At 39.8% G+C, this 27,390-nt stretch overlaps 1 protein-coding gene across 4 annotated transcripts; it reads right to left on the bottom strand.

The window, feature by feature from the left end:
- Positions 1–59: 59 nt before the first annotated feature.
- Positions 60–24,902, bottom strand: LOC114646259 (G-protein coupled receptor 35-like). Of its 4 annotated transcripts, none has more exons than XM_028794374.2 (2): positions 24,809–24,902; positions 60–1,531 (listed from the first exon to the last, which is right to left on the bottom strand). In XM_028794374.2, the coding sequence occupies exon 2, from the start codon at positions 1,508–1,510 to the stop codon at positions 560–562; it is 951 nt and encodes a 316-aa protein (XP_028650207.1). In that variant the 5' UTR covers positions 1,511–1,531; positions 24,809–24,902; the 3' UTR covers positions 60–559. The 4 variants fall into 4 exon arrangements, 2 of the variants coding, with proteins under 2 accessions (XP_028650207.1, XP_028650206.1); XM_028794373.2 differs by lacking the exon at positions 24,809–24,902 and adding an exon at positions 24,244–24,363; XR_003715300.2 differs by lacking the exon at positions 60–1,531 and adding an exon at positions 17,775–17,885.
- Between the last annotated feature and the right edge of the window lie 2,488 nt (positions 24,903–27,390).

Here is a 27,390-nt window from a genome sequence, read left to right as displayed (position 1 = left end):
GCCGGATGTGCCTGCGTCCATCATCCGGTTTAGCATTCTCGGTTAGTAATATGGATAGGCTCAGTAGTTAAATATAGCTTTAAAGTTTATTATTAAAAAGTCTCACACATTGTAACATGTTGCCATTCTTTTCTTGCTAAATGTGTCCATATTTATCAACCATTACTTAATTATTGAGAACTGTTTATACTTAAAGTTTTAAGTCATCTTCTCCAATGCTGAACCTACTGTAGATATATTACTCTAATTCAATCATCAGTTCTTTTCCCAAAATGTATTTCTTAGAAGGAAATGTTGGACCACCCTGGGCCAGACTGCAATATGGTCAGCTTTCATTTGTTCGTCAACTCATTCTTGGTCTTGTGTTATTCAGAAGCCACCATTCGGATATGGGAATGGGCATACGGTAAGTCACCACCACTGAGAAGGAGGCATAAGGTAGCTTCTATACAACCACAACGTCCATAACATCAAAAATGTATAGTCCTGGAGATAATCCATTGTGTATGGGGAAAAATACAAATTTTACATCCCCAACTATGCAGCATTGCATTCTATTCTACAGCACTCCAGATTGGAAGGAAAATTTCTTCATGTTAAATTTGTCACTTATGGGTGATTGAGCTGCAGAGGTAATCCGGAAGTCCTTAAGAATAAAGTAATAGCAAAACACATCCAAACAACAGTTTGCGTTGGCAATACAGCTTGCAATGTGAACAAAAGTATGGAAGCCTTGCAGAAGCTGGCAATTATTAGGTCTTAGAGTTTCCACTAAGAATTTGAACAGAAACCCAAGATGAAAAGGCGCAAAGCAAACTAAAAACACCACAAAATTGGCAGCAATGATTCGAATGCTTTTGGTGCGCTCCCTTCCAGAGCTCATAGCATTGTATTTGGATAGAGTGCAGATAATTTGGACTGAGCAGAAGGTGATGATGAGAAAAGGCCCAAAAAAGCCAACAATCTCCAGAACCAAAATGAAAGACAGAGGAAGGGGTTTAGAAGTATTCTTCTGAAAACATTTAATCTGAGTGGTGTTCTTCTCTGGAGTGTCCACCAAGTGAAAAACAGCACTTAAGGAGCACACAGTCAACCACAGCAAAATGCAGACGATAATAGCTTTCCTGCGGGACTGGATGGTCTTGGCCTTAAAAGGAAACTTTATTGCCACATATCGAACAATACTTATGACAGTTACAGTCAAGATGCTCACATACATATTGACGTAGTAACTCGAAACCAAAAACTGACAAAATGATAGCGTGGTCGCCTCCCATTCTGTGTTGTATGAATGCATCTTGAATGGTAAGGCAAATAACAGAATGCAGTCTGAAATGGACAGATTAGTTAGGTAGATTAAAGTGTCTGTCCAATTCTTCTGTTTCCAGAAGAACATAACCAAAGCTGAAATGTTGAATATAAGTCCCAGAATGAAAACAGGTATATAGAACACCATTTGGAAAAGATGGACTCCATCAGTAAGTGTAAGGTTACAGTTGCTGGTGTTCATCTTTTTCTTTGCCAGAAAGATCTGAAATGAAAAAAAAAAATAAATACATTGAATTGAAATCTTTTTTGGTCATAAAATGGGTGTCCAAAGCCTATTTACAAAGGTCACACCAAACGTAACAAGCCAATTAACTTTATGACTCTATATTGATAGGAATAGGAAATTACTATACGGTAATAAAAATCTATGCACCTTTGCTTACATCAATCCAAGGTCCCTCTGTGATAGAGTGGCTTTATCCATTTTGCAAGGCTAGAACCCAAGTCCTGATTTGGCAAGCCGCTGCCAGCCTCAGGCCTCCCTTTGGAATGTAGCTTCTGTGGCTTATCTGCCAAGATAATTGAAACAACTGCAGGGACATCTCTTGAAGGCACAAGCTGGACACCCTAGTTCTGAACAAAGGATCATCAATCGAGGATGAGTAATAGATAGAATTTTGCTTAAGTTGTCATCCAAGAGGAAGGGTTTATGTGCACCCAGGAAATCAATGGCAAGACCACTATTCTTTAAAAACCCTTCTAAGAATTCAGCTGATTTCATCTTTATCAAGCTTACTTCTCACCTTAGTCATAACCTCTGCTGTACAGCAAACATGCCAGGGTTTACGGTGTGGCCATTATAAAGGTTAAAGCACTGAAAAAAATAGAAGACTGTCCATTAAAGGAGTTTGGACAAGTGGTTCCAGTAATCCAAACCTTGCTAAAGATAACAACTGTCCGAGCAGAGGAAGACCATATACAAGAGAGCACTTGCTTGCCTTATGATGGGGCCTCCTGAACAAATAAATTGTGCTGAAAATCCTCCCATGTGTCTGGAGAAAGAACCAAGAAAGGAAAAAAAGCATTTCTCATCTGAAACCATAAGTGGTACTATGATTCAAAGAACTAGTAACTGTAATTTAATAAATAGAACAAAGTCAGCCAATGTAATATGGAACTTGTGTCACAGTGACAGATAACAACTTTGTGAAAGAGAAGTTCTACCAAAGTGTTATAGCATTCTTTCTAAATCAAGTCAGAAAGTGCAGAGCAGCATTTCACAGAAACTTACTCGTACACACACACACACATATAAAAGAGAGACACATTCTATGTATGTGGGCATGGAAATACAGAAGCTAGCTGCGAGTAAATGAATAACACTTGTAGGCAATAGAAGCTTTGTAACCAACTAAAGAACTTATACATCCTGAACAATTGAATTAAAGATCATAATTCCTAAGTTATGGGACTTTTTTATAGGAGAAAAAAGTGAACTAAGCTTTCATAATTTTTACTTTTGTGTTGTTTGTTATTGTCTTGTGTTGATTGTAGGAAAACAATTACTATGATTCAGTATATTAATGGCATGCACTTAAGAATGAGAAAGTGTGATCTCATAATGCAAAGCATTAATGTGAGGCAATGGATACACAAAGGGTGCTATGCTGAAGGTAAAGTTGATAATAATTTTGACTGACTGATCACAAACCCTATGCTATATCCTTACCCTAAATGACTCTTACTACCATTTTACCAAGTCTGAATACCCTCTGCTTATATGCATAAATGGCTGGACAGCAGAGTGCCCTGTTCCAGTATTGGCTGTTATTACTCCAGTGGCCACATGGTAATTCTCTTTAACACTAGAATTACCAAAGCCTACGAAAAAACTCGTAATCCCGGCCCACCTTAAATCCGTTTGCACCGCTCTGTCAGCGTCTTTTGTGTTGTAAATGTGTTGATCAACACAAACAGCAAGCAGGCAGCTATCCCATCTCCCCAGAAACGCAGAAAAGGCAGAAAGTCTGTTTACCTGCATGTGAGTTGCCAGGAGTTGTATAAGGTAAATAATATATTGTTATTTGGAACACAAGCATTTCATGTGTGTTCCATATCTACAACAATCTATGTAAACACATCGTTAAAACAAACATTTTTCATGTTTTAGTAATAATTGACAAAATGTAGACATGAAGTGTATAATGTGTGAAGCCTGAAGTTCAAATATCAAATAAACTCTTTCACAAAAGGTACAAGTATAACAAAACAAGCGCGCTTTTATTGAAGAATATAACTGCAAAAAAAGACCTCGCTATGGTGCGACATTGACATGTCCTTACTATGACCACTTTGGTGGCACAGCGGTAAGAACTGCTCACTGGTAATCAAAAAGTTGCTGGTTCGATCCTAGATATCTCCGTTTTGAGTAGTGAACTGCTCTTATTCTTACTATTATAAAATAAAAACATATTTGCTTTGAGTCTGTAACGGCTGGTGTAAATGTAAGGTACTTGTAAAGGTTAGCATTCTTTTTTTTTTTTATTTAGTTTTATTCTCTCAGTCACGTTCATGCTCGTCCCAATTTGACACTGCTGTTTTCAAATAAAGACGTGCTATAGCAGAGGTGAACTCAGATGAGGACAAGGGTTCTACATCGGAGAAGGAGAACAGAAGCCCTCCCTGCAAAAACGTCCACTCACATATAAGAACAAAGTAGCTGCAACAGGCGTAAAAGTGAAAGATGGCACCATTTGGTTGCAGCAACAGGTTGGGTGTCATTTTGCCAGTCAGTCTGACCCACACCTGTTCTTCAAAAAAACAGCACGGTTTACAGAGCTCGTCAAGGTATCATGCAAAGTCCTGTTTGTGATTATGTTTTGTGATGGTCTTTATATGAAAACCATGTATATGTTACTTATATAAAAGCCAGATTGAATGTTATTTACCTATATTTATTTACTAATCTTCCTACAATGTAAAGTCACAAGTATACTGCAGAGCTTCCTCTGTATGATCGACACGGGCATGTTCACAAAGTACATGTGTACTGAGGTGACTTTAGCTGCAGGTGGAAGTTCCACGCAACTGTTGTTACAGTTCTGCCTTTGTCCAGAAACGGTTTCATAAGCTTTATGACCTCAGTCTCATAAAGTCTTTCTCCCGTGGGGCAACTAGGATTTTTTTCCGGAATAACATCAAATACAGTTGCGTAGGGTGCAACCCTGTTTTTTCTTTGGCAGTTCACAGGAGACTGCTAGAGTGCTGATCAGCAATGTCTGTGTTTCTGTCTTTAAAGAGCTCTGCCTATCATCTGATACTACTAGAGTGCATACAAGTATCTCCCATGTGAACGCTTGTGTTATGTGTGAATGTCAACCTACTGCAGAAATTGCATTAATATTCCTGAAACACCATGACCCTTTCCTCATTTTTCTTGCATTGAATTATGAACACACAACTGGGGTGGATGACATCATTTTTCATTCAGGGATAAGACACCAGATGAAACTACTACTTATGGCACTTTACACTTTAATTGTATATAAAATAGGCTCCTTGCTCTTGGCATAGCCTTTATATTACAGAGTAATAAATAATCAATGTCTATTCCAAACAACATTTTCTATTTATCTGAGCTGTATTCAGAGCAATTTAGACTTGCCAATCAAGCTAAAACACATGCAGGCATACCTTTATGATGTGGATTAAAGCAGAACGCGTACAGTATATCAAGATGCAATTGCACTAAAATCTTTGGTGAGTGCACTCCTTATTTCACAAGGTGCCTCAAAGTGACAGAACCTGAGAAGCAGGCTTTAATGGGAACACAATCAAGAAAGTAAGCACTGAGCAAGAGATGTTGAGACACAGGAGGATACCAAGGAAAGGTGTAGGAGCAGCGATGAGGGTACATGTAGAACAGCAGAGGTTGAGACACAATAATACCAAGAGGAAGCATAGGAGGAATGCTCCAGGTACACACAGGGCAAGAGAGGTTGATTTCACATAAAGATACGGAAAAACAGACACAGGAGGAATGCTATTTTAAAATTTATTGTACTACCTGTGTTCAACGGGTAAGCATTGCTAGTGAATAAACAAAGCTGCTGCCAGGACCCTGGCTCTGAACAAATGTAATGAGCCCATCTCCTTTCATCTGGCTCAGCTACACTAACTTTATAGAATGAGATTTTATTTAAAACTCTTTTATATTTACAAAGTTGTTAATTTCAATACCCGGATTACTGATTACTGATTATTACATCTTGGCAACATGCAATACAGCTGTCATACATTGCAATATTACAAAGTTCAGCATTAGAGATTCATTTCACAACTCTTGGTGAACACTCATTTAGCTTTGTGGTTTCTCCATGTTTTTCTTTATTTACCAAGGAGTTAGCTAAACTTGTTTAAACAGAGGAATGCTAATTGCATATGATGTCACATCATGCATGGTATGCAGTACAAAGTGAGCCATGTTTAACTGCAGAGTGATAATTTAATGCCTATGAGCTGACAGCACATTACCACGTGTTGTTACTGAGACTGGGCTCAGCGTTGGTGCCTGCAGGGGCTCATATCCCACCTGGGTTGAGTATTTATTTAACCCTCCAAATGTTACCTAATTGGAAATATTAAAGAAGACCTCTTGAAGCCAAAAATGTCAGCACTGCTCGCATGGTTAGGGCCAGTGCCATCAATGCCCCATAACAGGCTGAATTATTATAATAAAATATGTCTCTGTTTATCTATTTTCTTTAGACCTGTGGATAGCCATTGGAAGGCTTGTGTGATATCCCAGATCAAATGGCTTAATGCCACCACTTGGCTGTGTACAAAGACAACATGGTAAATGAAAGCTGCCGATCATGATACTGGGCAGTGGTGTCTCATGTCTGTCAGTGTGCATTCTGTATGAAAACACCACACTTGCCTTCATCGCACTATTAAATATATAGGACAATTTGGAAGTGCACACTCCACCTGCTACGGCTTTCCTATGCGTAAAACTGAAATTCTCTGTCATTAGAGCTTTCAGTCTTGAAATGGGCATTGATGAGCAAAACAACCACAATCTATCCCTTTACCCTTGGGGCATTTTTAAAACCAATTTTATTGCTATTAATGTATTAGGAGGTGGAATAGCATTTGAGCTGCCATTGTAACGAGTCTGCATCATGCTTCTCCCACAGTTCTGGGTATCTTCTCACAGTTCAGATGTTCAGGAAAGGTGTGTTATAGGTCTATAAATTGGAAGAGATTGTGATGTGTGCACAAGTGTGCCATGCAATGGAAAAGCATCCCATTAAGAGCTGTTCAGCCTCCCAGCCATTTCTGCCATTATTGTTCCCAGTTACCCACCATCTTTCATAATGTGGATTCCAAAACCAAGAGGATGGTAGAAAAAACATTTTGTTTAAGTTGGCATTTTGTGGCACTGTGGTTAACATTGCTGCCTCTCAGCTCCAGAGCCTTGAGTTCAGGCTGGACACAGTGTGGTGTTACCATGTTCACCATGTGTTTGTTGAGATTCTCAGCTTTTGTCATTCTGGAATTAATTTGGTTAAAAAAGTACTGAAATCGTTGTTTTTTGAGATCGGATAATTTATCAATCATTAATCAAGTCATTTGGGATGAAAACTGGATGATTTTAAGCAGCAGCCAATCCATCAGAGCATCATTACCAACTACCTTTTCAGTCTGTACATAAAGGAGGTTGGCCTTAGGATGAGCATCCTGCCATAAAAATCACAATTCCAATACCCACAAGAACTGAGGGCCAACCAGCGAACCTGGGTTAACCCAGAAAATGGCCATTAAGCCACCAGACAAAGATTTGTATGCAGAGCTTGTCCAAGAAGAACTGGCACTGTGTAACAACAGTTTATATAATTTGTGCTTCAGATTACTATGTGTTCATTTTACTTCTTTGTCTTTACTGAAGAAAATGTTGACACAATTGGTCCCTTTAGGCTGCTTATCCCAAGAGGTTTTCTGACACACCTAAAGACTTGTCTAGTTACTAAGTATTGCAAGATCAGTCATGCGCATTAATGCCTTTATATATTTCTGACTCCTGTTGTGGATTTGTAAATGAGTGTATGTGTTTGCCTCAGTTGGTTTAATCATTTAGCACAATGCTTGGCAAAAGCATAATGTGTCACATTATTCCAAGAACATCTCAACAAAGGTGCTTGCTTAAGGAAGCATATGCAATTTTACAAATATGAATGGGAAAAATACTACAATGTAAAAGTAAAAACATATCAGTAAAGACATATGGTTAGGCTGAATGCAGAGCTCTCAAATAATGACTATTTTGACCCTAAAGCTATAAAGAGTATTCTATGGTTCTGATTTTGTAAGTGGGAAAAGATTATGTCCTGTGTAAAAAATATGAATTAGAAGTTTGTAGCATTTGTGGTTTATATTGTATGTTACTTATTTAAGAACCAAATTAACATGGATGAAAAAAACGAAAAGTCAAGTATCAAGATATTATAAAATTTCTAATACTAGAGGACATTAAACCCTCAGAGATTCATTATTGCCTAGTCAGGGAGTACCAGAACCTTCAAAAGACTCAGTAAAGAAATGAATGCCAAGCTTCGCTGTGCCAAGATATTGCTTGAAGATGTAAAAATCTGGCTATCCTTTGAAACTAATGACAGAAGAAAATTTTGCCACCATGCAGCAAATGGTAGTGGAGATTTAAAGAGTGAATGTACATGAGATAGCAAAACCTATATGAATTAGTTTAAGGTCAGTTGAATCTATTCTGTATGAAAACTTAAACAAGAACAAGATCTGGGCACACTGGGTACCAAGAATATTGGGCCCTGGAAACAATGCATGTAATGTTTTAAGAAGAATCTCAAGATAATTAAACGAATCCCAACTGACTGTCCATTGTCTTTCGAGTGCCTGGCTCTTAAACTAATAACGGAATCAGGCCCTGTCTCACTCATTGTTCTTTATCATCCCCCAAAATACAATGCATCCTTCTTATCCGATCTGATTGAACTTTTGACCCACCTAAGCTCTTACTCTCAGAGAATTATCCTTCTTGGTGATTTCAACATCCATATTGACATCCTCACATCTAAACTGAGAAATGAATTACTATTCTTACTGGACTGTTTTGACTTGACACAACATATTGATTTTCCCACCCACTCTGGCGGTCATATATTGGATCTGATCTGCACTTCTGGACTATCTGTTGCCAACATTTACAGCACTGACTTGGGACTCTCTGACCATAAAGCAGTATTTTTTCACTGTTTCACTGCCTTTCCCTCCTCTTACCTGTAAATGACAAATTTCTTACAGAAACCTTAAAAATATCTGTCCCTCTATCCTTTCTGGATCCATTTCTGATCTTTTACTATCTGCACCTATTCCGTCAACACTAGATAGTCTTGTTGATCACTATAACACAGCCCTTCATTCAGCATTAGATAAAAAAGCTCCTTTAAAAAATAAGGAGGTTTCCTTTAAACGTTCAGCTCATTGGTATAATTCAGAATTGCGATCTATGAAAGCAGCTGGCCGACGCCTTGAGAGAATGTCACGTAAGACTGGCCTCACCGTGCACATCCAGGCTTTCTCTGACCACCAAAGAGATTACAGAGAAGCACTAACTTCTGCCAAGAACACCAATTATGGCAGAATAATAGAAAATGGCCACGACAACCTAAGGGTTTTGTTCGCTGTAGTTAATAAACTACTGGAACCAGCATCTGGCCCAACTACCTCTTCTACTGAAGTCTGTGAGGAATTCCTCCACTTTTTCCGTAATAAAATTAAAGATCTAAATAATTCAACTAACATAAATACATCATCTGTTTATATCTCTCCCTGTTTTCCCACTCCATCCAGCTTCTTCTCTAAGTTCTCACCAGTCACATCTGCGTTTGTTAATAACCTGCTTTGTAAGATGAGGCCGACTACTTGTGTACTGGACCCCATCCCCACCACACTACTTAAATCCTGCCTTCATGCCATAATCCCGACTGTTACAACAATAATAAACTCATCCCTTGACACTGGCTCTGTGCCACTCCCTTTTAAAATTGCTTCTGTAACACCAATGTTAAAAAAGTCTGGTCTTGATGCTGACAATCTTAACAATTTCTGACCTAATTCCCACTTACCTTTCCTGTCAAAAGTTCTCGAGTGTGTTGTAGCTTCCCAACTCCCCAATTACTTAACCTCTAATAACTTGGTGGAACCCTTTCAGTCTGGATTCAGGGCACGGCACAGCTGTGAAACTGCTCTGCTACGGGTAACCAATGATTTTCTTATGGCAGCAGACTCTGGACAAACCAGCATATTAATTCTATTAGACCTCAGTGCAGCATTTGACACTGTCAGACATGACATTCTACTGTCCAGAATGGAGAACATGCTGGGTATCTCTGGCACTGCCCTCCAGTGGTTCAAGTCCTATCTGACTGATAGGCAAGAGTTTGTTAGTCTTGGCAACAGCAGGTCTAGCTCAGCGCCAGTCACACAAGGAGTCCCTCAGGGCTCTGTCCTCGGTCCTCTGCTTTTCTGTATTTACATGCTTCCCCTTGGCCATATTACCCGTAGCAATGGACTGGGTTATCATTTTTATGCAGATGATACTCAACTCTACTTCAGTGTTAAAAGTGGAACTTCATCAGAGCTTTCTCAGCTCACAACCTGCCTTAGTGAGATTAAAACCTGGATGGAGCAGAACTCTTTAAAATTAAATTACAATAAAACTGAACTCCTGCAAATTGGGACTAAAATGCAACTTAATAAAATGAGCTATCTTGGCGGTGATCTCATCAGACCTGCCTCTACTGTAAAAAATCTTGGTGTCATTTTTGATTCCTCCCTCTCTTATTCCACCCACATAAATCACATTAAGAAACTTTCTTACTTTTACCTCCGTAACATATCCCGTGTACTGGCAGATGCCCCATCTAATCTTCTATCACAGCTCCAGCTTATTCAAAACTCAGCTGCAAGAGTCCTTACTCGAACCAGCAGCAGTTAGCACATCACACCCATCCTGCTCCGTCTTCACTGGCTCCCTGTGTCTTACAGAATCAAATATAAAATCCTACTAATAACCTACAAAGCCTTAAATAACCTCGCGCCAAACTACATCAGTGACCTTCTTCATCACTATGTGCCTGCCTGCACACTAAGGTCCTCTGATTCTGGCAATCTTGTTGTGCCCCACACTAATCTACACTCCATGGGTGACAGGGCCTTCAGCTGTATAGCGCCCAGACTCTGGAATGACCTACCAAAATTAATCAGGTCAGCTGACTCCATGAATTCTTTTAAAAAACAACTCAAAACTCATCTGTTCAGGAAGGCTTTTAGCTCTATTTGACTTTATTACCCTTCTCTCAGTTTACTTCTCTGTCAAGATGCTCATGTAACCTGTGTGTGTGTGCTAGACCATCAATTATGTTGTCTGTTTTTTTTCTCTGAATTAACTGTCGTAATCTTCTTTATTTATTTATTTATCTGGTTTGTACAATGCTATATACTGGATACCGTGCCGTTCTTTCTTATACTCTATAAGTGCCTTGAGCATGGGAAAGGCGCTATATAAATAAAATGTATTATTATTATTATTAGACTGGCAGGAATTTACAAAGAGTTTCATCACTACGACCTACAATTCAAAGAATAATTGAAACCATGAATCATAAACACCAAAGAGATTCAAGGGACAAGCCAAGACAGAGCTAGGTTATGTCCATAATTTGTGAAGATGTTGATAGTGTAGTACATATTATATCAGTACATACACTGAATTACTTTGGCATTTGCAGCTGTCAGTAACAGAAAAGTTGTGAGGAAATGGGTCAGCAATCTCTCCTTTCTGCTTCATGACAATATTCCTGTTCACAATTCAGGGCTGTAAAGACTGCTTTATGAAACTGTGAATATGAAAAGATGGCACACCCTCCCTATTCTTCAGACCATCTTTTTCCTAATCTGATGGGCTACCTCCACGAGACACTTTCTATGATAAAGATGTCAAGTTATCTACAGAACAGTGGTTCTATGAGTTGAACAGAAATCCTTTGGAACATCATAACAGGTGCATTAGTGCTCACTATAACTATAGTATGTTAAAATTTGTTTGGTTTTACTGGAGTTTCTCCTAATAGGTCAGGCTCAAAACATTTTGACCCCCCTCCCACAAGGCAATTGTATATTAATACATATACAGTACTTATATAGACATACACGCAAAGTGGATATCAATACTTTAAAGTACACAGACTTACTGATATTTCAATTTTTGATGGTGTAAGAAGCAAAATCAAGACAAATCATCATAGGTGTCTGTTGAGGTGTCACACTGCATAGTGAAATCTTGTAATCAAGAATATTCAAGTGAAATAAACTGATTAAAAAAATAAAAAATAATTAAGAACTTTCATGGACCTGATGGTACCTCTGAGGAGGTAGCATCTACATGTGTTTGAAATACTTCTAGCAGGTTTAGAATTTCTTTTAACCCAATGATTCTTTGGAATCAAGTTTTAGTGTACACTTTGTTATTTTTATTGCATTACTGGTGGTTGCAATGCGGTCTCTGCACTAGGAAGGGGCATGAATGCAGATACAGCCCATTCAAACTTTATATAAAAAAAAAAGAAAAGTCTGAAACTCACAAAAAAATTAAAGGTACTATTGAAAAATTGATGCTTCCCAACTATTAAGATGACACCACAACAATTCCTGTTTTGTTTCTAAATAAAAATATCTTAGATCAATCAAAAACCAACTGTCATTTGGCTTTAATACGTCGTTTAGAGATTACAATCTAAGCCACTCAAAGAGAGAGCAATACGTAATTTTAAGAGCATAGAAATCAGCCATAAGAAGAAGAGATATTCAAACTCACAATACTGAACCATTAATTAATCTATATATACTGCTCAAAAAAATTAAAGGAGCACTTTTTAATCGGAGTATCAGCATCAACTCAATAAAACTTCTGGGATATTGATCTGGTCAGTTAAGTAGCAGAGGGGGTTGTTAATCAGTTTCAGCTGCTTTGGTATTAATTAAATTAACAACAGGTGCACTAGAGGGGCAACAATGAGACAAACCCCAAAACAGGAATGGTTTAACAGGTGGAGGCCACTGACATTTCTCCCTCCTCATCTTTTCTGACTGTTTTTTCACTAGTTTTGCATTTGGCTATGGTCAGCGTCACTACTGGTAGCACGAGGCGATACCTGGACCCTACAGAGGTTGCACAGGTAGTCCAGCTTCTCCAGGATGGCACATTAATACGTGCCACTGCCAGAAGGTTTGCTGCGTTTCCCAGTCCACAGTCTCAAGGGCATGGAGGAGATTCCAGGAGACAGGCAGTTACTCTAGGAGAGCTAGACAGGGCCGTAGAAGGTCCTTAACTCATCAACAGGGATGGTATCTGCTCCTTTTTTGAATTTCAAACAATTTTCACAGTATGTGGTCACATGCATGCTCATGGCAGACAGCTTACGGGCTCTGGTGATAGTAATTATCCGCCAAACCAGTTAGTGCTGTCTTCTAAGGCCTTCTCTCTTCCACCCTCTGCAGAATGGACAACTGATGGCCATTCCACCAGTGATGTTGTTTCCGTTATCTGCCCTCCTGGACCCGGCCGTTCCTATCTGGAACACATATGACTGGATTTTGGCCATTTTGAGTCAGTTCAATTCTGAGCTCCCATCTTAAACGACATAATTTGCAACTTGTTGCGTGTTTTTCATTGTTGCCTTATTTCAGTTATATGGGGTCATCAGAGAGGTGCCCCAACACTTTGATACACTTTTGTCTCCTCCTTGCAATGCTCTATCCAAAATATCAAGGAAAATTCAATTTCCCTATCAAAGTTTCATGAAGAATAAGTACACCCAATTTCAGTCAAATAAGTCCACTAGGATCGGAGTTGTTTCATGCTGACATACAGACCAATATAATGCCAACAAAAAAATGTTTTGGCAGTTTATACAAACACACCTAAAAAGGACATTGGGCCACTCAGAAACTATGGGCCAGTTTAACCTTAGCATGTATTCCTAGAAAAATACTTGACGTAGTTAAAGAAAAAAAGGCATCAATTAACAAATATCAAATATGAGTGTATCAGTGAACAATGAATGTGGGTATAGAAGGGGAAAATCCTGTGCTACTAATGTGCTAAAAGGAAAGCAACAGACGCATTTAATCATATTTTCATTTCTTATCTTGGTTTAAAAACTGCATCAGCAAGTCATTGTTGGCATATCTAGATAGAGTTCAAACTTAATTATGTAACAGATGAAGTTTAATGTAAAACAAAATCTAAAAAACTACTGTAGAGTTGAAGGGAGTTTTATGGTGTTCAAGTGGACTCATCACTATACACATCTAGACAACAAATATGGAAGTGACTTAAGGCGGAATATGGGACATCGGGTTATATGATGCACTGTGTTGGGTACAAGTCGAGGGAGTGTATGCTTAATCTGTATAACTCACTTGTAAAACCTTATCTAAAATGCTTTGTCTTCTACTGTATAGTGGGGCAAAAAAAGTATTTAGTCAGCAACCAATTGTGCAAGTTCTCCCACTTACAAAGATGAGAGAGGCCTGTAATTTTCATCATACGTATACCTCAACTAGAGAGACAAAAATGAGAAAAAAAAAAATCCAGAAAATCACATTGTCTGATTTTTGAAGAATTTATTTGCAAATTATGTTGGAAAAAAAGTATTTGGTCAATAACAAAAGTTCATCTCAATACTTTGTTATATACCCTTTGTTGGAAATGACAGAGGTCAAATGTTTTCTGTAAGTCTTCACAAGGTTTTCACACACTGTTGCTGGTATTTTGGCCCATTCCTCCATGCAGATCTCCTCTAGAGCAGTGATGTTTTGGGGCTGTCACTGGGCAACACGGACTTTCAACTCCCTCCAAAGATTCTCTATGGGGTTGAGATCTGGAGACTGGCTAGGCCCACTCCAGGACCTTGAAATGTTTCTTACAAAGCCACTCCTTCGTTACCCGGGCGGTGTGTTGGGATCATTGTCATGCTGAAAGACCCAGCCACTTTTTCATCTTCAATGCCCTTGCTGATGGAAGGAGGTTTTCACTCAAAATCTGACAATACATGGCCCCCATTCATTCTTTCCTTTACACGATCAGTCGTCCTGGTCCCTTTGCAGAAAAAAACAGCCCCAAAGCATGATGTTTCCATCCCCATGCTTTACAGTAGGAATGGTGTTCTTTGGATGCAACTCAGCATTCTTTCTCCTCCAAACACGACGAGTAGAGTTTTTACCAAAAAGTTCTATTTTGGTTTCATCTGATCATATGACATTCTCCCAGTCCTCTCTGGATCATCCAAATGCTCTCTAGCAAACTTCAGATGGGTCTGCACATGTACTGGCTTAAGCAGGGGGACATGTCTGGCACTGCAGGATTTGAGTCCCTGGCGGCGTAGTGTGTTACTGATGGTAGCCTTTGTTACCTTTGGTCCCAGCTCTCTGCAGGTCATTCACTAGGTCCCCCCCGTGTGGTTCTGGGATTTTTGCTCACCGTTCTTGTGATCATTTTGACCCCATGGGGTGAGATCTTGCGTGGAGCCCCAGATCGAGGGAGATTATCAGTGGACTTGTATGTCTTCCATTTTCTAATAATTGCTCCCACAGCTGATTTCTTCACACCAAGCTGCTTACCTATTGCAGATTCAGTCTTCCCAGCCTGGTGCAGGTCTACAATTTTGTTTCTGGTGTCCTTTGATAGCTCTTTGGTTTTGGCCATAGTGGAGTTTGGAGTGTGACTGTTTGAGGTTGTGGACAGGTGTCTTTTATATTGATAACGAGTTCAAACAGGTGCCATTAATACAGGTAACGAGTGGAGGACAGAGGAGCCTCTTACAGAAGAAGTTACAGGTCTGTGAGAGCCAGAAATCTTGCTTGTTTGTAGGTGACCAAATACTTATTTTCCACTATAATTTGCAAATAAATTCTTTAAAAATCAGACAATGTAATTTTCTGAATTTTTTTTTTCATTTTGTCTCTCATAGTTGAGGTATACCTATGATGAAAATTACAGGCCTCTCTCAACTGTTTAAGTGGGAGAACTTGCACAATTGGTGGCTGACTAAATACTTTTTTGCCCCACTGTATATTGTGAGTGCTGGAGAAAATCTAGAGAAGAGCAAGGGAAGACCAAAAGACTTCAGTATTTTCAGTTTAAGCAAACAGATTTGCTGATGTTAAGTCAAACGTTTCAAAAATTACAAAAGGAATTGGCATGCTAAATGTCTGTTGTTAGTATAAAACTAGTCATTCCACAAGAACAAGATGACGGAAGTGGAAAATTAATAAGGGTAAATTTCATGTCAGTGTTGAAAAGTATTTCTTCCTCACATGGAGAATCAAAGATACATGGAACAAGTTACAAAACAGTGCAATAAATACTGTATTTTTAAGACATTCAGTTTGATGATATTCTGCAACGGTCATGTGAATAGGAATTAACAAGCTATGTTGGACTGGTACTGCACAATTAAAATATCCCACCACAATGTCGTGCAATGTAGGGGCTGTGACTAGAAGCTGCACTGAACTTTCTAAGGAACTGGTGTCCCAGTTCCTAAGAAATATAACTATTAAACCCGAGTTTTCTGGCCAATCCAGTGTTAGCAATGGTATTTTTAAATATAGTATGAAAATATGGGCATCCCTTAACTCATCTGACTGTATTTCAAACTTGCACAATTAGCACCTTCTTTTATGATTTTTTTCCCCAAACTTCATGGCTCCTTTTCAACGTGGTGCTAATTAGAGGGGTTATAGATCAGGACCAGAAACTTTTAGCAGTGCTACAACTTGATGGACTCAATTTCCCAACTGCCCCAAGGGTATTCCCCTGATTGGACGACTGCAACGGGCACAGGGGCTGCTGGGGACAAGAAGGGCTGGAGGGAACTTTAAAAAGGAGCCAGCTAAAGACAGAATGGAGCACCATTGTTTGTTTGTCAATGCTGACCCCGTTTTGCCTGTGTGGATAATTACATGGCTGTCCTGCATTTCTGTCATATTGGATTCAAGTTTCGTCTCATGCTTGTCTTCATCGTCTTTGCCGGAGGGGGTGCTCCCACACATCTCATCCCAAAATGCTTCAGAAATGGTGGGACAAACTTTATATTCACCTCTACAGTTCACAAGATCTGCCAACACCACCACCCCCCCCCCCCCCCCCCGCCCACCCCCCCCCCCCCCCCCCCCCCCAAGTTTCATTTGCATACTGTTATATGGGCCTGATTCAGGAACGCTGTCGTAGGTGTTTATTGTTTGTGTGTTGTATTTGTTATCGCCGTAGGGGATTATCTGATTATTTGTTGCTTATATTTAAATTCCATTTAATATATTATTCATTCATTTGTTTGAATTATTGGATTTCGTGTTGTCTGTTTGTGAGTAAGTGTGGGTCCGACCAAGGCTGGGTGCATTCCTGGAATCCCCACAAAAAAATAAATAAATCACCATCCATTTGAGGTACGAATCTGAGCAGCTCCAGACCACTACAAACTTTATTGACTATGTAGATATTTTAATGGTTTTATCTATTTTTTCTTCTGCCACCTTTAAACAATAAAAACTAACCTCTTAAGCAGAGTGATTCATGGCGCTCTAAATCCATAAAAATGACTTTTTAAATTATGCTTACCACCTTGTCTTAGTTAAATATCACTTTTATAATTACAAATAAAAATCCCAGCTGGGACTTGGAGTTTGGTACAGCCCTGTTGGGTTCCATGGGGGAGGTGCAGAGCACTACAATGGACTTACACCACACCTGGGAGTGATTCCAGGTAATACTGATAAGCCACCTGGAGCACTCCCAGGAGCTGAATAAAAGGTGCCACCTCACTCCATCCAGGGAGCCAAAGTCAGGAGGCGGTGGACGAAACTTGCCTGGAGTGGAGTGGAAGGACAAAGAGAGGAAGAGAAAGAAGGGAGATGTGCTTTATATACTGTGCTGTGGGGAGCAGAGAAAAGCACTCCCCAGCTGTAAATAAACATGTGTGCTGGACTGGAACACATGTTCTACATGTCTGTGTCAGAGTTAGGGCGGCTGTACGCGCCCCGGTCGTCCACATTATATACATATGCACACACATACACAAACAGAGTAATGAATGGCAGGGATGGCCAAGCTTCCTGTTCCCCTTAACTGGTCAGGAGGTTAACATAATATGTGGCCACAGGCAAGTCAGTAGGCTGGCAAGGCATACCTGCATGGAAGGAGAAATGGATTGTTTGGCCTCCTGGTGGGGTTAGACAGAAGATCCTTACCCTGTCAGAAGTCAGTTTAGTGGATGGACAGGGCAGACAGTCTTCCAAGACTGTATGCTCTCCCAATATGCTAAGTGGCAGCATTCCTGGGATAGAGTACCCATACATACACCCTAAGAGTGTACTGGGGACTGTAGTCCTGTTGGACAGCCCTGCTGGGTTCTGTGGGTGCTTATAAGCGGGGGTGCAGGGAATGGCTGCTCTGCATAAAAGGGGCTGCCTCATATCATTCAGGGAGTCAGAGTTGGGCAGAAGAGGACAACAATTGCCTGGAGGAGTGAAGGAAGGAAGGAAGGAAGGAAGGAAGATTTGGTTATTGTGAGACCTGTAAGAAGGTATTTTGTTTAATAAAAAAAGTTATAAGAGACCGTTTTTGGGCAATTGTCTCTGAAATTTGTGGGTCTGCTAGATCTCTCTATTATATAAATAAATCTTGGGGTCGAGACGTGATTTTCTTGGAGACACTTTTAACGTCCCGCGAGACAAGAAGGACAGCTGCTGTACAGCCTTTTAAATGTCCGAAGCACTGCAAGACATGCAGATCACGCAGCACGGCACAAGCAGCAGCAGCAAGCCAGCTGATCGAGCACAGTGGAGGTAAAAAAAAATGTGTTTGTTTCCCATTGTATCACCGTTTAAGAGGGGGTTTCAGAGGAGCGACCGCATCTCCTTAGCATGCATTCAGCCCCCCTCTTTACAACGTGAGAGGCAGAGACACGAAGTGACAAGCGAACCGAGCAGGGGGGCAAAGCCCCCTAGTATTACAAATAAACAAAAAACAAAATGAAACAGATAACACAGATCATTTCTCTCCTTTCTGACCATAATTTTAATCTTCATTACAAGACTGATGTATTTGGTTTAGATTCCTTTAAAGAAAGAAGGCGAGGTAACACAGGCTGCAATGTTTTTTGCAGAGACTACAGATAGAGTTGATAAAAGTTCACTTGCTGTTTTTATGCACATTAATTTAAATTAACTACTTTTTTTTGCTTTTATTAGTGAACTCATCTTACATTACATCAGCACAATAATCATGTTTAAGATATTTAAACTAGAAAGTCAAACATGCATTAATTTTTGTCAGCAACTAATTTGATTGGAAATGGCAATCCTTGAAGTCAAAGTTTCAGGTGCACTTCCTTATCTTTGCTCAAAAAGGAATAAAGAACACGGTTTAGAAATGTGAAAGAAGGAAGTTAGAAGAAGAAGAACACTTTTTTGGTAGCTGTTTGACCAAAACGGATTACAGTATTCCTATACTTCAGTGTGTTTGGTGAAACAAGGAATAAAATGCACTTACAAACAGCTGCATCCCAACTGTACCTTCAGGCAATATGTGCAATTTTCAGACGCTTTATCACGGAGTCAGACAAGGAAGATAATTAATAGTTTCTCAGATGAGCTCATTTCAGTTTTGGTACAGTGCTGTTGCTTTATTAGTTTCTCTATTCTTGAAACTTTACCATAACCTGTGTCAGCTGCAATGAGCAAAACCTGTTCATTTTCCTAATTTAAATTGACATAAGTGAGAACTTAATGAAGCTGAATTTGAATTTTGTTTTTAAGACTTTGGGCATCTTGATATAAATGTTACACTTTTTCATCTATATTTCTTTACTGCTGATGTGGACAGTGCTTCAGAAGTCTTGTAGCTGAAAGCAACTAAACTCGAGTACAACAGTGAAATAAAATGCAAGCTTCCAAAGTTGCCTTGCTTGAATTCTACAAATGGCACATTACTCAGGATTTGTTCCCAAGGCTTTGTGTGTTCTGTTCTGTGTTCTATGCACTTGGCATCATCATTTAGTAGCACCTACAGTTGCAAGCAAGTCTTTTGATAAATGAAAATTACTTCAAGCAAGTATAGAAGCTTGATTGAGCAGAAGCATGCAGTTTCATGTTCATGACCGGAGCAAGGTCATAATGAAATAACTGCCCTTTAAAATTACTCTCTTATTGGTGTTTCAGAAGAGTCTTAAAAGCTTTAATCAAAATGTTTTATAATTAAAAAATATCTTACATCAACTATTTTTAAAGTGGTCAAACTGTCAAACATATAACAGTATTGTTTATGTTATCTGAAGTATGTGGTGAAAGAAACAGTTGTAACTGAACCTTTATTTTATCTGCTATTCCAAGACACAAAATTATCGTGACTTTTCAGGTTTCTGTGAAACATAACATACAAATGCTTTAATAGGACGAAACCGCAGATGAAACTAATACAGTTCACATATCGGTAAACAAGTAAAAAACTTGATCAGCATAACTTAAACTTAACTTTCAAGTACTGAATTATTAAGCTGAAGATAGATTTTCCAACATAAATGATGGGAGTTTACACAAAAGGTGTTTAAATATGAACTTAAAAACCTGACTTAGCTGTGGTGGTATATAACGCTGCTAAAAACTTTCACATTCAGATTGTTAAATGGTGTTCAAGTGCCTAACCTTTCAGTGAGATCACACATTTTCACACATTTATGCATTTGATGTTTGACGACAAAAATAAAGCCAAAAATCTTTGAGAAAAAACAAATGATATACTATAACATATAGAATGCACAAATATAAAACAAAAACGATAAGCTGCAAACAGCATTAGTACATAGTGACAATTCCCTCTAAAACAGCATGGACTTCTCTGCTCATAAAGTTAAAAGTTTTGACAACAGAAGGTGCTGTAGTTTCACTAAAAATTACACATTTACTGGAATCAAGCATATATTGCTTTAAGTAGAATGTAAGTATTTGAAGTCAAAGAAACAAATATAATATACAGTAAATGAAAAGGTTCAAGATTCACTGAAAATGCATCCAATATATATCCTGCTTAATCTACATTCTTTATTGGGTTGTGTGGTCATCGCAGAACTATTGCTTGACAGAGTACCACTTCATTCTGGGAAGGGTTCTTTGCATATGAAGTTGGTTCTTCTCTGTGCTTTCAAAAAACATCCTGATATGTAGAATAAGCAACCCTGAAATCTTTAATGTATGGTAGGCTACCTAGCAGGACACTAACAAGATAAAAGCAAACCTTAACATGGCCTTTGTAATTGTACATATGCAGCAAAAGTCCTTTTAACATCATGATTACTGGTATTTCACAAATCTGTTATCATCTCTTCATGGTTATTTACTGCATGGAGCCTGTTACAGATCTGTATAAATAAAAGTTCTTTCTCAGGCCTTCATGTGGATGGGTCTTTTGGGAACCACCCTGTGGAATTGTTCTGAAGAACTGCTCTGGTACCTTTATTTTTAAGGGTGTAGTTACAGGAAGCAACATTTATACAGGGAAGAACTGAACCATGGCGGGTCACCCATCTCTTACAGGACACACTAGCCCAAACATGGGGCCAGTATAGCAGTATGAATAAACCTAGCTGGTATATTTTTAGGGGATAAATCAGAAAACACATGAACATGGGGAGAACGTGCAAACTTCACTCAGATAATGATTGGGCTGGAGCTGTGAGACAACAGCACTAAGCACTGCACCTCTGCTGCCTAGAACACATTTACATGACAATAAAACTAAACGTTCATTATTTCACTCAAATATTCTACATAAAATAGATGTAATCAAAAACACATATTTAGGATGTTGCAAGTAATGACTTAACCAAAACTACACATTTAGGAAGTTATAAGTAATGGCAGATGATATTATGTGGATATAATTTACTTAGCTAGAACATCTCAATATAATTCCGAGTAAACACACATGTGAGCGTCCTTTCTAACAGAGAACATGACTGGATTGCCATGACAACACAGAAAAAAATTTTCTTGAATGTGGAACAACAATAATAGAGTAAAATTCTTAAGATTATAATAAACAATTTGTCACTTTCAAAACATGCCCATTCCAAATTTAAATAGGTTTATTAATTATGTCTTTAATTCAATCACAACAAGCTTTAGAATGCTAAAAACCTGAAAAGAAAGTGTTAGAACTGCTGTATAATCAACTGTAAACATAATCACCATACTGTATACAGTGCACAGAACAAACAGCAATACAAGCAGAAATGTAACTAAGGAGGAGGAGAGGTTGGGATCAAGCACTGATACAGCACTTTGCCGCACCCACCACACAACGACCACCTCAGGATTCCAAAATAGAACCAGAGCACAGCCGTGCAACACTACAAAGGGAGATTTTAAATAACATACACTATCAGACAATTAAGATTCATGCAAAACTTGATGGAAATAAAAGGAATTGAACATTGATAATACTAATTTTTTCTATTTACAGTATATAGAGCTTTTCCCAATTCTCAAAGCACTTCAGCGCGTGGGGAGCCACTTCAACTACCACTAAACTGCAGTATCCACCTGGATGATGTGACAGCAGCCATTTTTGCTCCAGTACACTCACCACACATTAGCTGTTAAGAGGTGAAGGGGTGAGAGCGAGAGAGAGAGACAATTAGAGACAGGGGATGATTAGAGGGGGCAGACTGACTAGGCTGTAGTGGACAATTTAGCCTGGGCATCAAGATACACCCTGCTCTTTACCAAGGATGCCCAGGGATCTTTTATGACCACAGAGAGTCTCATCCGAAGGACAGCGCCATTTTTACAGCACAGTGTCCCCATCACTGCACTGGGGCATTGGGATCCACATTCAGACCACAGGGTAAGCACCCCCTGCTGGCCTCACCAACATCTCCTCTAGCAGCAATCCAAGCTTTCCTAGATGGTCCCCCATCCAAGTACTGGTGAGACCTGAACATGCTTAGCTTCAGATGGCTGCTAGTATAGAATCCAAAAGGTAAAAAAAAAAGGAAACAGAAACACACCATGTAAACTATTTGCAATATGGAAAGAGAATATATTCTTACATACACTGATCTGCTGTATGTCATAAAACAAGTACCTAACATTAAAATATCTGTTAGAACAACTGAGAGTTAAAAAGGATTTAAACAAGTGTTTGTTCAATCCTGGCTCAGTTTAGGAACTGGCCTGTGGTGGATTGTTTTTTTTTTTTTAAACCAAACCAGCATTAAATGGGCCTGCAGTTCAGTTGGTGTTGATGCTGGAGCCTATCCCTGTATGGAGCACAGTGATGGAACCAGCCATAGATTGTGCTAATCCATCACAGCAAAATAGCTTATAAAAGTTGGCATTGATTTATTCAAAATCTGTCAAGAGTCAGGGTTGCGAAGAGCCAGCGCCTGTCCCAGCAGCAATGGGAGCAAGACAGACACAGGACTGTCCAACGATCAAGTCGGTTCACGTCTTGCAGCAGCATTTGACAGCAATCAAATGTACTCTATAATGTTGTACGCACACACGTTTTATTAGCAGCAATACAAGTCAAGTCAAGTTGGGGAGCATACACTGGTACAGTGCATTGCCAAACCCACTACACAACGAAACAACTCGGGATCCCGGTTGGAAACCCACCAGGCAGACACGCGGTCCAGTCCCACCATCCGGAAATGACCCTCTATCTGCCGCAGCCAGGTGTTACATGGGCGACCCCTTGGCCTGGTCCAGCCACTCGGGTCCCCAACAATGAGGATCTTATGAGCTGGATTACCCTCAGGGAAACGCGCCACATGGCCGTAGTGTCGTAAGTGACGCTCCCTCACAATGCAGGTAATGTGCCTCATTCAGGACTCCATGAGCAACCACTCATTCGAACACAAAGTCAAATCAACGGAACCCAAGGACTTTCCGGACAGACATAGTACAAAAAGAAGTCCAGTCTTCATCACAGGTCACTGTATAGCATCCATGTCTCGCAACCATATAGCAAGACAGGAAGCACCAGGACTCTAAAGACTTGGACTTTCGTCCTTTTGCATAGATATGGGAAGCACCACACACCCCTTTCCAGCGACCTCATGACCCCCTATGCTCTCCCAATACATCTACTGACTTCATAGGAAGAGTCACCAGAGACATTAATGTCACTGCCAAGGTAAGTAAACCTCTCGACAAGGTCGACACTAGCTCCGCAAACAGACACACTGCTGATGGCTGTGCCCAAGAGGTCATTAAAGTCCTGGATCTTACGAGTGTCCTGGAAAAATAGCAATACCTGATTACTAATTAAAATATGGTTACAACTGTGGCCCACCATGATCAGAGTTCGACATCCATGAAGTACGGGATCCGTCCATTAGTACAACTGTGTCGCCCCCACCCCCCTCCTCCATCCAAAGAACACTCAGAAAGCAGATGCAGTGTTGCACGTAAACCAATGGGAAAACTTGTTTAAATTAATACAGAATTCTAGAACCACAATTGGTCGTGGCAGATGAACTGTTAAATAAGCGACAAATTAGTAATTCGCAGTGGTGGTCTCTTTTCTATCTTGGTGCTCCTTGCAAACTGGTGTTTGCTGTGGGATGAATTAGACCATACGACCCAAAACTGATAGTTTGTTCCACTAAATGTAAGCCCAGGAGATCTGCGGGACGACTCGCGATTTGCGTAGGCTTCGGGGTAACGCGGTAGTTAACTTCGTGCCTGTAGCAATATCGACGATTAATAAACCACAGCAGAAACCCTAAGATAAAAATAAACATACCTTTTTTTTTTTAACAAAAGCATTCGCCAGGAAATAAATTCATCTGGAGCATAACTTAAGGCATTTACCTTAATGTTCATACACATTCAGACATAGTCACCGACAGTTCAAATGATCCAAACGTGCCCGCAGAGTCGCAAGGAATTGTATTTTGCCACAAACAAAGTTAATTACTTGTACTTATACGTGTTTATCTGTCTCTCTCTCTCTCTGGGCGCGGTTTAAGGTGTGGTAAAATCTTTCAAAATGCAAAGTAAGAAATGTCACCTAGCATTTATGCGATATTCGTCACCGCGTAAAACTAGATCACAGCATCAAAATGCATAATATTTAAAAATGAAAACTAGGGTTACCACTTTTAATACAAAAAAATAAGGGACGCATACGTATTGATTCAAAACGGGACGCGCAATTTCATTCTCAAATACGGGACGATTCCGTATTTTAAAGGACGGGTGGCAACCCTGATTTATGCAACCTGCACTTTGATTGGTGGCACATTAATACTGCCCTAGTAAAACTGTCACCTTTTCGACAATGCCTAAAATATTTCTTTTGGTGGTTAAGTTTTCAATTGCATATGCAGTTAATTCTTATGCTGAAAATAAATTATTTGGACACAATACAGCTTACCCAGTTGACGATTCAGAGAGGCAAATCGCTGACTTAACACGGGAGAGCCTCATGTAGTAATGTCGGATTTCGTCAAGGAGGAGTAGAAAAGAGCAGCCGAGGACATCCGGCAAGATTAAAAAAAAAACTTTCATTCCGTGCAAGCAAAAAGAAGTAAATGAGATATACTGTAGTTGTTTGTAATGTGTTTATTTCCAATCTTCAGCATTCATACTATTGGTTTATCGTATTGTTATTTCTAGATGTTCGTTTTTTTTTTTTTTTGTTAATTTACTGCAGGCTTGCATTCATCAGTTGTTAATCACAGTTTATCAATGTCTGTATCAAAACAATTGCACGCATACTCTGAATGTACGTTCCTACCCTCACATGACCACATGATGTGGTCACGAGCTTTGAGTAGTGATCGAAACAACTAAGTCGTGGATACAAGCGGCAGAAATGAGCTTCCATCTGGATGCCACTCTGAGGAGGTTTTTCGGGCACGTCCAACTGCGGGGAGACCCCAATAGAGTCGGAGCAAACCCAGAACAGGCTGGAGAGATTATATGTCTCTGCTGGCTTGGGAGCACTTAGGGATCCCTGAAAGAGTTGACTGCCTGCTCCATCACACAGCAGCAGATAAATAAAAATAAAGATACAGACTAACAGGACAAATAATTAAATCAATCAATCGATAAATAAATTAATTAATTAACATATATTGTGCAAAAATAGGAAAATAAATTTAAACAGTATGAGCACTTAGTGCGGAATGTTGGGAAGAAGCTTTAACTTGCCTAATAGAAGCTGGCAGAAAAGCCCCCAGAGGTGCTTCTTAGCACAACCTGGTGGAATGAGCCTGTGGCTAAAACTGCTTCAAGACCGGGTCTCATGGAGCGATATGGGGGATTTTTCATGCCGGCATTCCTACTTTGTCCTATCTGCTTTTCTACAATAGCTTCCTGGGTTAGCATTGTAATGAATCAGATGTTCCTGATAAGTTTCTTCAAACATTGTGTGTTTTTTAACTCAAGTTGCTTCTCCAGGAGACCAAAGCATAGAACAGTACACTGGCTACTACACACTGGTAAGACATTAACAGCAGCTTTCTGCCTACATTAAAAGACCCAAGTCTCCTTATAAAATACAATCTGCTCGGGCCCTTCTTGTACAGCTCCACTGTGTTGTCAGACCAGTTCAGGTTGATGTTTATGTGACTCACCAAGCAGATGTTAGGCTGAAGGTAGTTGTCACTGCACCTCAAGACACAGTCCTCCACAAGCCTCCTGTATTCCAACTAACCTCCATTATTAATGCAGCATATGATGGAGGAGTCATTTGAGAATTTCTGTAGATGACGAGCACTGTATTATACTTGAAGTCAATTGTGAAAAGGGTAAACAGATAGGACAGTTCCCTGAGGTACTCCAATATTACACACCACCATTTCTGCTACACAGTCCTGGAGTCTCACAAACTGCTGTCTTTTGGTCAGGTAGTTCATGATCCAGGGGAGCATCAAGAATCATTGCCCCCACTAGATGAGGCAGAATGGTGTCAAAAGCATTGGAAAACTATAGCGTATTATTCTGATTGTGGTGCCAGCTTTTCCCAAGTGGGATTAAGCTCTGTGGTGCATGTAGACCTGAGCATCCACAATACCTACTGTATGCGTTCCTGATAGGCAAACTGCAGAGGATCAAGATGTTCGGAAACCAGGGGTCGGAGCTGTTTTAGGACCAGCCTCTCAAAGATCTTCATGACTTATGAAGTAAGAGCAACTGTTCTGAAGTCCTTGGCATCACTGGAATGAAGTTTCTTTGGCACTGGGACCACCACAGTGGAAATTCAGGTAAAGGGAGAATAGGTGCTGAAGGACCCAGAGACCTGACTGGCACATGTTTTCAGCACTAAACCTAAGAAGTATAGTGTGCTGTGTGCTTGATGGTTCTCTCCATTCATACATTTTCACCCATAACTCTGTATTGTACGGATTTATATGGTAGTTTGCATATGTGTATTCTTTTAGTTAATGTGTGGGATATTTTGATGCACTTTATGTTCTTAGGCTTTCACTTAGCGTTGGGAGCTATAATTGTTGGCTGTGTACTATTAGCTTATGTTTTGGTATGTTGCTATTAGCTTTTATAGTATCAACATTAGACTGGCTTGAATTTATGCTGGGTTCTGTGTGTATTGTATAATTTACAATTTAAAATTTCTTTGCATGTGTTGCTGTTGGTTTATTGAAGATATTATTGCTGACACCTGTATATACAGTAGTGGCTCATGGGTGTGATATATACATATCATATATATATATATATATAATCCATCCATTTTCCAACCCACTGAATCCGAACACAGGGTCACGGGGGTCTGCTGGAGCCAATCCCAGCCAACACAGGGCACAAGGCAGGAACCAATCCCGGGCAGGGTGCCAACCCACCACAGGACACACACAAACACACACTAGGGCCAATTTAGAATCGCCAATCCACCTAACCAGCATGTCTTTGGATTGTGGGAGGAAACCGGAACGCCCGGAGGAAACCCATGCAGACACGAGGAGAACATGCAAACTCCACGCAGAAGCGAAC

The sequence above is a fragment of the Erpetoichthys calabaricus genome, chromosome 2 (assembly GCF_900747795.2).
Source record: "Erpetoichthys calabaricus chromosome 2, fErpCal1.3, whole genome shotgun sequence".
Classification (NCBI taxonomy): domain Eukaryota; kingdom Metazoa; phylum Chordata; class Cladistia; order Polypteriformes; family Polypteridae; genus Erpetoichthys; species Erpetoichthys calabaricus.
Note: the sequence above shows the minus strand (reverse complement) of the source record. Positions and strands in the feature narration are given on the sequence as shown.